The sequence below is a fragment of the Panthera uncia genome, chromosome D4, assembly GCF_023721935.1.
Source record: "Panthera uncia isolate 11264 chromosome D4, Puncia_PCG_1.0, whole genome shotgun sequence".
NCBI lineage: Eukaryota > Metazoa > Chordata > Mammalia > Carnivora > Felidae > Panthera > Panthera uncia.
Genome location: NC_064807.1, coordinates 60,150,007 through 60,161,265, shown reverse-complemented (window position 1 = coordinate 60,161,265; position 11,259 = coordinate 60,150,007). Strand labels below are relative to the sequence as shown.

Genomic DNA, 11,259 nt, shown 5'->3' with positions numbered 1-11,259 from the left:
GATGCGTCAATGTGGGGCTTGAACTCATGAACTGCGAGATCATGACCTGAGCTGAAGTCAGATGCTTAACCGAGTGAGCCACTCAGGCACCCTTCTCTTTTTTCTTGCTGATTTGAAGTATCATATTGATTGATTTGCAAATATTGAACCACACTTGCAATCCAGGAATAAATCCCACTTGATTGTGGTGAATGATGTTTTTTTTTATGTATTGTTGGTTTCAGTTTGCTAATATTTTGTTGAGAATTTGTGCATCTATGTCCATAAGAGGTATTGGCCTGTAGTTCTTTTTCAGTGGTATCTTTATCTGGTTTTGGTATCGGGGTAATGCTGGCCTCATAAAATGAATTTGGAATAGTTCTTTTTTTTTGAACTGGTTTGATGAGAATAGGTATTAACTCTTCTTTAAATGTTTGGTAGAATTCACCTGTGAAACCATCTGATCCTGGACATTTGTTTGGGACTTTTTTGATTACTGATTTAATGTCATTGCTGGTAATAACTTTGTTCAAGTTTTCTATTCTTCCTGATTCAGTTTTGGAGACTATGTATTTCTAGGAATTTGTCAATTTCTTCTAGGTTATCCAGTTTGTTGGCATATAGTTTTTCATAATATCCTCTTAAAGTCCTTTTTATTTCTGTGGTGTCAGTTATTATTTCTCTTCTTTCATTTCAGATTTTGTTTGAGTCTTCTTTTTTCTTTCTTTCTTTCTTTCTTCGTGTGTTTTCGTGTTTTTTTTTATGAGTCTGGCTAAAAGTTTAGCAATTTTGTTGATTTTTTTTTTTCAAAGAACCAGCTCCTGGTTTTATTGACTTCTACTGTTTTTTAGTTCCTATTTCACTTATTTCTTCTCTAATCTTTATTATTTCCTTCCTTCTGTTTTTGGGCTTTGTTTATTATTCTTTTTGTAGCTCCTTTAGGTGTAAGGTAAGGGCTATTTAAGTGTAAGTTTCTTTGAGATTTTTCTTGCTTTTGAGGTAGGCTTGTATTGCTATAAACTTCCCTCCTGGAACAGCTTTGGCTGCGTCCCAAAGATTTTAGACTTTTGAGTTTTCATTTTCATTTGTCTCCATGTAGTTTTTGATTTACTCTTTAGTTTCATGGTTAACCTATTCATTGTTTGTAGCATGTTATTTAACCTCCATGTATTTGTGTTCTTTCCAGATTTTTTCTTGAGGTTGATTTTTTGTTTCATAGCATTGTGACTGGAAAAGATGCATGGTATGACTTCAATCTTTTTGAGTTTGTTGAGATTTGTTTTTTGGACTAACATGTGATCTATTCTAGACAACGTTCCATGTGCACTTGAAAACAATGTGTATTCCACTGTTTTAGGATGGAATGTTCTCAATATATCTGTTAGATTCATCTGGTCCAATGCGTCACTCAAAGCCACTCTTTTCGTGTTGATTTTCTGTTTGAATGATCTATCCATTGATGAAAGGGGAGTGTTAAGTCCTCTACTATTATCGTATTTCTATCAATTATTTTCTTCATATTTGTTAAAAAATGCCTTATGTATTTGGGTGTCACTATGTTGGGTGCATAAGTATTTACAATTGTTATATCTTCTTGTTGGATTGTTCCCTTTATGATTATGTAGTGTTCTTCTTTGTCTCTTGTTATAGTCTTTGTTTTAGTCTATTTTGCCTGATATAAGTTTGCTACATTGGCTTTCTATACACTTCCATTTGCATGATAAGTGCTTTTTCCATCCCTTCACTTTCAATCTGCATGTGTCTTTTTTTTTCAGGTTTTAAAACTTTTTATTTGCACATTCAAAAAATTGTATATTCCAATAATTAAAGTTGTTTGAACAAAAAAATGGTTCTGTGATTAAACTGCAAATTACAGTTTGCAGGACACCTTGGGCCAGCTTGGTTTTTACTCTGGATTTCACTCTTGTACCACCCAGCTTCTCTCTTCACCAGCATGCAAGTTCTTTCCCTTCCCAGCCAGCCAGACAAGCAGAAGGGAGAGGTAGGCACGGCCCTTGTTGTCAGTATTTCTTGATTCTTTGATGTAAAAAGGGGCAGCACAGTCATTTAAACTTGATCCAACCTCTTTGCATCTTACAAAGTTAAACAGCTGAAAAAAGTAAAATAAGAAGGCAATGCTTGTGGAATGTACAGTGCATATTGACTGTGCATGCCTCATTATGATTTGCCTGCTTGCTTTTCCTGTTCAGTTGTTTCTTTTGAAGTCAGTGGATTTTTCTTTTGCATTTCTGTCTTCTTCAGTTTCAACTTATTGAATTTCTCAATCTCAGCCATAATGGGTTTGTCAAACATGGTTTCGGGAGAAAGGAATGAGGTGTGGGAGTGAGCGAAGTCCTGTCTGCACAGTGGCTGCTGCATGAGTACCAATCTGCATGTGTCTGCATCTCTCGTAGGCAGCATATGGGTGGGTCTTTCTTTTTTTATCAATTCCATCACCCCATGTCTCTTGAATGGAGGATTTAGTACATTTATATTCAAAGTAATCATTGACAGGTATGTACTTATTGCCATTTAGTTACTTTTTAATGGTTGTTTTCGTAGTTCTTTTCTATTCCTTTCTTCTCTTGCTTTCTTCCCTCATGGTTTGCTGGCTTTCTTTAGTGATATACTTGGATTCCTTTTTTTAAAAAAAATTTGCATATCTATTATCAGTTTTTTGAGTTGTGGTTACCTTTAGGTTTATATGAAACATCTTGTGCATATAATAGCCTGTGAGTCCATTCTAAAAGCACTACATTTTTACTTCTACCTCCCCATGTTTTATGTATATAGTGCCATACTTTACATGCTTTCATTTTATGAATCCCTTGACTGGGTCAAGGGATATAGATATACCTAATAGATATATTTAATTTTGCTGCTTTTGTGGTTTCTACTTTTCTTGCTCCTGCTTGTGATCTTTCCTTTTCACTGAAAGAATTCCTTTTAATATTTTTTGTAAGGCTGGTTTAATAGTGATAGATTCCTTTAATTTTTGTTTGCCTGAGAAATTCTTTAATTTTTTTTTAAGTAGGATTCATACCCAGGGTTGAACCCAACATGGGGTTTGAACTCACAACCATAAGATCAAGGCCTGAGCTGAGATCAAGAGTTTGATGCTTAACCAACTGAGCTACCCAGGAGCACCTGTCTGAGAAATTCTTTATCTCTCTTTCTATTCTGAACGATAGCCTTGTTGGATGAAGCATTATTCATTGCAGGTTTTCTTTCAGCACTTTGAATATATCATGCCACTCCCTTCCGGCCTGCAAAGTTTCTGCTGGAAAATCATCTGACAGCCTTATGTGGTTTCATGTATCTGTAACTGTTTCTTTTCTCTTGCTGCTTTTAAAATTCTCTCTTCTTCACTAATTTTTGCCATTTTAATGACTGTGTGTCTTGGTGTGGGCTTCCTTGGATTGATTTTGTTGGTGGCTCTCTGTGCTTCCTGGATCTGGATTTCTGTTTTCTCCCCCAGATCTGGGAAGTTTTCAGCTATTATTTCTTCAAATACATTTTCTGCCCCTCCCCTTTCTCTCTCTTCTTCTTCTGGGATTCCTATAATGTGAATGTTGTTACATTTGATGGTGTTGCTGAATTCCCTTAATCTATTCTCTCTCTCTCTCTCTCTCTCTCTCTCTCTCTCTTTTAATTAAGTTTTTTTCTTTCTCCTATTCAGCTTGATTGCTTTCCATTACTCTATTCTCCAGGTTGATGATTCATTTTTCTGCTTCCTGTAGTCTACTATTTATTCCCTTTAGTGTATTTTTAATTTCAGCTTCTGTTCTTCATTTCTGATTGGTTCTTTTTTACATTTTCTTTCTCTTTGTTAAGGGTCTCATTGAGGTCCTCCACTCTTCTCAAGTCCAGTGAGTATCTTTATGACCATTACTTTAAATTCTCTCTCAGGCATATTACTTATCTCTGTTTCCTTTAGCTTTCTTGCTGTGATTTTTGTCCTGTTCTTTCATTTGGAACATATTCCTCTGTCTCTTCATTTTGTCTAACTGTCTGTGTCTATTTTATGTGTTAGGAAAGTCAGCTACATCTCCTGCTTTTTCAAGTAGTGGCCTTATGAAGAAGAAGTTCTGTGGTGCCCCATAGTGCAGTGTCCTCTGTTCCCCAGAGCCTAGCACTTCAGGGATGTCTTCTATGTGTCTTATACACACTCTACTGTTGTGGCTGAACTGCATTTGCCTTCAGTCCAGTCATCTGCAATGGCTCCCTTTGCCTGTTATGGGTAGTGTTTGGTCCCAGTGTTGTTAATGGCCCAATCTGGGGCCACCTTGGGCTTGAGCTGAGTTAGATCAGGTGTTTTCCAGAACTGTGGTTGCACTAAACTGCAGGATGTTCTCACTGTGTTGTTCCTCGGGAGACTTTCATTGGTGGGTGGGGCCTGTAGTCAGACTAGATGTCTGCCCCCAGCCCACTGCTGGGGCTTCGGTCAAACTGGTATGAGTAGTTATCTTCCCCTCTTCCTGGGGCAGGAATAACTGGAGTGGTATTGGCCCATGTTGCTGCTTGCACACTGCCATGCTTGTGGCGCCACTCTGGATGGACTTCAGCCAAGGGCAGCTTGAGTGGGGTGATCTCTAGGAGAGCATGGCGGTGGGCTGCATGATGTTATCAAAGTTTGTGTAGGTCTGCTGTGGGAAAACTGGCACTGCTTTAGAAAACTGCTGAGGGCAGGTTGGATAAAACCTTGATATAGAGGTCTGATCAGCCAAGGTTCACATCCCAACTCTTATCTGTAGTGTCAAAAAGACAAATTATTAACCTCTCTAAACCTCAATCTAGTTATCTGTAAAGTGGGGAAAATAATACTTATATGTTCATGTTATTGTGAAGTTTAAATGAGATAATGGATATAAAGTGATTAGCACAATGCTTGGTACATGATTAAGTGCTTAGTAAAGTGGTGCCCACATCCACATACTGGAACAGACTGTTCAGAGAGATTGCAGAATTCCTAGGTTAAGTACAACTCTCAAGAGCAGAAACTTTGCCTTGATAGTCTATAGTAGTTTGCATAGTCTCCTTGACCATGAGTCCCTATTTTTTTCCTTTCGTTTTCTAGTTCAATTCTATTATATTATTCTTAAAACCAGTAGTAAGAAATGTATGTTTTCTTCCAGCATGGATAAACCACAGTTTTAAATAGAAACAGGAAAGTTTTCTTCTACTTGATGCTCTTTAGCAGTATTTTAGTAGAATTTTTGGCTGCAACATCACATCGAGGCAGTATCCTTCAGGGAACTTCTCTGTCCTTTTTCTAGGTTGGTGTGGTGTCCTGATACAGACTCGAGAATAGTTTTTCTCTTCAGTTGCATAAGTATGTACTTTACATACATTGACCTCTTTGCCTTTTTCCTGCTTACTCATGGACATTTGCCACTATTTTTTTTTTTTTTTAATATATGAAATTTACTGTCAAATTGGTTTCCATACAACACCCAGTGCTCATCCCAAAAGGTGCCCTCCTCAATACCCATCACCCACCCTGCCCTCCCTCCCACCCCCCATCAACCCTCAGTTTGTTCTCAGTTTTTAACAATCTCTTATGCTTTGGCTCTCTCCCACTCTAACCTCTTTTTTTTTTTTTTTTCCCCTTCCCCTCCCCCATGGGTTTCTGTTACGTTTCTCAGGATCCACATAAGAGTGAAACCATATGGTATCTGTCTTTCTCTGTATGACATTTGCCACTATTTGATATGATAGCCCTGAGTTTTCTGTTTCAAAAGATATTTATGATGCATGAACCTCCCTTCTAGCATTTTTTCCCCATGAGGACCAAGAAAAGTGATTCGTCTACCCAATTTGCTATCTGATCTTTTGATGAGTGTACCTTTTTTAGACCTTGATCATTAAATTGTCATTCAGATTCTTCAGCCCACTTTTTTTTTTTTAGTGTGTTGTAAAAAGTGTTTTGTTGCCTTTGGAGTCCTTTTCAAAGCATTTCTCAAATTATATTTGGTCTAGTTTTCAGTTTTATGGTTAACCTGCTCTGTTTGTGGGTTTCCTTTCCTTTTGTGGGCTACTTTTCTATTATTAAAACCTGATTTTCTTTTAAACCCCTGTAATTGCTGTTTTGGCCATCAGTCAGACAGGTGGAGTTTTTGTTTGTTTGTTTGCTCTTGGAAGAGTTTTTGATTAAAAAACATGTTTTTTAGTACTCCCTTCCCAATGCTAATTACAATTTTATTTTTGGCTTCTGATGAGGTGTTTGAAAAAAGTCTCTAGGCTTCTATTTAATTTCACTTTTCATTCATTTCTCTCCCTACCCAACTCCTGAATTTGCTTATGTTTCAACCAGTGGAAATGATCCCAAATGAGGGGTGTAGACTGAAGTTCTAGTGCCAGGACAGCTTCAAAGTTATTGTGTGACTTTGGTTGGGTCATTTGACTACTTGGCTCCCAATTTCTTCATCTGTGAAATGAAAAGAGTTTGTTCATTTACTCAACAAGTATTAAGCAAATGTTAAACTGTAGGCAGTATGTTAGATGCTGGACAATCTGCAATGAACAAAAAAGTCAAGATGTTTCCTCTCATGGAAAGTATATTCTAGTGCCATTAAGTGATATAAACTCCAAGGCTCTTTGGAATTTATGGCACTGTATGTGATACTTCCACTTAGTTCCAATTCTCTTTTAAACAGAATAGAAAAAAATATAATATGTCTGAAGTTTGTTTTTGGCTTTTGGGAATTCTTTTGGCTTAAGATAAATACTTTACACTTTGTCCTACAGGGCATTCCATGGAAACCAGTGTGAGATGTTCTTTCTAGAAAAGATTCAAGTCAAAGCTGCATACTATATCCCTCTCTTAAAGTGAATCTTAGAACACCTTTGGAAATACACTTCAGAGCTCTGCTTTTTAAAGTACACTAAAAAAAAAGGAATTACCAAGTAATTAAGACTGACCTTTATTTAGATGTGGGAGTCAGCATCAGTGAAAGAGGAAATGAAAGTTTTCTTGGTTGCTGCCTGTATGATAATACTTATTGAGTTATAAAATTGAAATTATCTCTGGACTATAAATATCTTTATTGGGTATCAGTAATAATTATAAATAAGTATGAATAGAAAATGTATATATTTTATTGTTTGGTTGACAATAAATTATGTGACACATATCTTGGAAAAATATTCAGCTGATAAACTTTTTTTTTTTAATTCTAGTGTAATTAACATGGGCTGGTAAAGTTTTAAACTTACTTGCTAATGGAATTTTAGGGCTGCAGGAACTACCACAATAGAAGTTTTTAAAAGAATATTTAAGCCAAGTCTTCTCTCCTTTTCCCTTCATATCCCTTTTAAAGTGGGCTATTTGTGGGAATGAATATGTCAGGTAGTAAGAAAAGGTTGGAATCATATTGGGGTAATTTTGGAATTATTATCAGAGTGGAGCTACCTGAAAGGATTGTTTATAACGGATAACAGCTGTCAGGAAAAATAAAATAGAATGAAAGATGTAAGCAAAGTGACAGAAAATAACTGATGAGTTGGTGGAAAATTAAGAAAACATCTTGCATGAAAATCAACTCACAACAGGGATTTGCTTGATTTTATGGGAAAAAATTAAATATAGGGGTGCTTGGGTGGCTCAGTCTGTTAAGCTTCTGACTTCAGCTCAGGTCATGATCTCACTCTTTGTGGGTTTGAGCCCCTTGTTGGGCTCTGTGCTGACAGCTTAGAGCCTGGAACCTGCTTTGGATTCTGTGTCTCCCTCTCTCTCTGCCCCTCTGCTGCTTGCTCTCTGTCTCTGTCTCTGTCTCTCTCTCAAAAAAGTGAATAAACATTTAAAAAATTTAAATTAAGAAAATAGTAAATGTTAATTTTTGTCTGTTTCTCAAATTCTGTCTTATCAGGGTGATAATTCTTGTTTCAACCCTGAATTATCACTGTTGTATTTTTTCTGTGCATGAATTTATGTTAAATTTTATTAATATTATAGCTCTAATTTAATTTTTTTCCTTAGATTAATCTTCTAAAACTTCAGGAACAATAATCACAGTTACTGAAAGAAAGTAGAACCCAGTATTCTGAAAATGTTCATGCATATACATCATTATACATACACAGAGATAACCATTAAAAAATACAAAGTAGTACCAAAGGAAAAAGGAGGGAAAGAGATTTTAAGTTTTCAGAGGAGGGTAAGAATACTTCCATACTGGAAGGAAAGGGAAAGATTTGTATGTAAGATTTGTACTGGTCTTAAAAGACAGTAAAATCTGGGCACTCAGAGATGTAGCGAACACTTTCTAGGTGGAAGGAATAGTAGAGCTATAGATAGAAATTATATTGACTTGGAGTTAACTGAAATTTGGTTCAATTTTCTTTAATTCTTAGTTTCATCTGTAAAAATTGGAATAGTAACATCAAAACCTTGCTGTGCGGTTGTTGTGAGATACAATCAAGTGGACACTTCTAGCAAAGTTCCTGACAAAGAGTGGATGCTTGGACAAAAACCCTCCCTTCCTTTTAAATGTAACTGTGGAGGATATTCAAGACCAGTTAAGAAGTTTGGGGGAGACTTAACCCTGCTGCCACTATTTACTAGCCGCATTACCTTGGGCAAGTTATTTAACTTTCCTCAGTCTCCATTTTCTCATCTCTAACATGGGGGTAATAATAATACCAATTTCGTAGTTGATGTAAGGAGTGAAGGAGTTAGTTTATGTAAAGGACTTATAAAATATTTGGACTAAGAATGCCATTGTTAACTTTTGTTATTATTTTTCATGGGCTCTGAGGAACAAGTGGACGTTTTTGAGTCGGGGGTGGGGGAGAGTGACTGACTCAATCTTTTCTTTAGAAAAGTCAATGTGTTGGTTTATGAATAGGAATTTGGTGGTGAAGGATTAAGGAGAGACTGAAAGTGAGGAAGTCTAGTTAGGGGATTATTAAACACTCTGGATCGGAGACACTGAGAACCTGATGAATAATGGTGATAACAGGAATGGAGAGGGGCCACTTAGCCTAGAGACATACTTTCCAAACTTCAATGTGTGCATGAATCACTTGGGAATCTTACAAAAATGCAGGTTCTGGTTCAGTAGGTTCTGGTTCATAGGGACCTGCGATGTTGCATTTGTAACAAGATCCCAAACGGTACCAATGATTCTGGCCCGCAGAGCACACTGAATAGCAAAGACTTTGAAGGTAGGATTGATAGGAATTGACAGTTGATTGGTCATGGGGACAGAAGACAAGAGGGATGGTGAGTTTTCAACAGAAGGAGCTAAATTGAGAAGAAAAATGATGAACTCAGGTTCATACACCGAGCTTGATTTCCTGAAATTGGAGGGCACAGAATGGTGTAATGCCAAAAAGGTACATTTATTGTCAAAAGACCTGGATTAAATCCCAGCTCCAACAATTATTAGAAAGATAATTTTGAACTTTAGCTTTTCTTCTTCATCTCTAAATGGGAGACTACTAAAACTACTTCAAAGGATTGTTGCATAGATGAATGGAGATATGTTGTTGTGAAAACTTCACACAGTGGCCAACACATAGAAGTCACTTACTGAGTAAAAATTAAGTGTATAGGGTATGGAATTTATGGACTAATCCAGCTCCTGGTAAGGCTGATTTAGGTTTTAACACATACGTTTTTCCTACAATGTACATACTGATACTTCAAATTGTACGGTAATTTGTCAGCCTTCTGAACTTTATGTTTTCTAAGTATTCATTAGCTGACATAATTTCAGAGGACTTGAATGCCAGGATTGGCAGCAGTTCCACCAGAGCTACATCTATCAGAAAACAGCAATTGTCAGATTCTTCCTTTTAAGGCACTTCTCCAGGAATAACTGTCTGAATCAAATAGGAAAATATCTGGTCAAACTCATTTATAATCATAGTCCAATAATGGTAAATGGCAGGCTGTGGGATAAATCTGTGGGCTTTTACTTACATTTCCAACCAGAGGCAGCATTATTGATGATTGAAGAGTTAGGTCTTGAGAGCTTATCTACAACCTTGAGTTGGAAATTTTAGACTGGTTGAAAGTAAATATTTTTCCCTTAAACTTAATCTGAACTTTCAAAATCATCCTTGTATCTGTCCCTACACATAACTCAATCAGTGAGATTTTAGGGATAATGTTAAACTGAAGTGAACAAGTAAATTTATGGTAACACAGAATTTATAGCACATATTTTATTCTGGAAGTCTTCAAAAATAACTATTTGTAATATTAACAAACTGTGGTTTTAGTACTTATGTTGCCGGACTATTCAAGAGCAAGTTCTTTTATCTCTTGCTTCATAAAAGAGATCATAAAGGAAAAAAAATTCCAGGCCATATTGTCAAGATATTATCTCAAATATAACAAGAGATCAAGTCATCCAAAGACTCATTAAATTACAGTTCTTCTAAAAACAGCTTATCCTTTCCAAAAATTAAATTACATAAAATATTCTGGAATATTTTGTGCTTGACTGCAGGGACACCAACCATGCAGATTTGAGGATTTTATCTTCTTTGGTGTCATTTCAGTATGAGGAAATTCAGAATCACGTGCATGGATTGATTACTAAACAAATCATCTCAATTTTGACTCTGCATCTCTGCATTTTGTTGTCTCCAGTATTCTCCAAAGCCAGAATCCATTATTTTCATCAACTCTAAAAAAAAGTCCAGTCTTTCAAGGTTGAAACGAGCTCCAGAAGAAAATCTTTGCTGACAGAATTATTTTGGTCTTGCTAGAGTAGTTGGCTGAAGTCCTTGCCAACCTATTTACCTTAATTAACTCCACAGGTATGGTTCCCTCAAGATAAACCCTAAGTGTAGTTGACTCTAGGTTCAAAAAGGGAAACTTTCCATCTCCTGAAATTAGAGAACCATTAAGGCTCTTAGAGACTTCCTCAAAATAACATCAAATTTCTTCTTAAGTTGAAAGACTTAAGGCTCAGTCTAATAGCTTGCTTGCATAAGGAGCTAACCAGCTTTAGTTAGCAATTATTTTCTACAGATAATGGTTATGAAAATATTTGTTGAGTGAATAGATTCTATTGCCTATTTTATCTCCTCCAAAGAATAACTTTGTGAAACTTTTATCTGGATACATTATTTTTTTCTTCCATAAATGTTCCCTTCTAACCATTGTCCATCCAATCATCTAAAAGAAAATATGGGAGTTATCCTGGAATCCTTCCTGCCCACCTCATACCCATTCAGTTCCCAATACCTGCTGAACTTTCACATCCTACATGTGTGCTGACCCTCTCTTCTTTGGTGCCTTTTGGCACTGTGCTATCCTAGGCCCTT

General features: G+C 36.5%; 1 protein-coding gene across 1 annotated transcript; it reads right to left on the bottom strand.

Moving 5' to 3' along the window:
- Positions 1-1,989: 1,989 nt before the first annotated feature.
- LOC125936890 (thymosin beta-4-like) lies at positions 1,990-2,449 on the bottom strand. The gene has a single exon (XM_049651650.1). The coding sequence runs from the start codon at positions 2,431-2,433 to the stop codon at positions 2,158-2,160; it is 276 nt and encodes a 91-aa protein (XP_049507607.1). The 5' UTR covers positions 2,434-2,449; the 3' UTR covers positions 1,990-2,157.
- Positions 2,450-11,259: the final 8,810 nt, after the last annotated feature.

What these genes read in the sequence shown, in the direction of transcription:
- LOC125936890 (XM_049651650.1), bottom strand. Translation starts at nt 2,433, where the DNA reads ATGGAATTGATAAAAAAAGAAAGACCCACCCATATGCTGCCTACGAGA.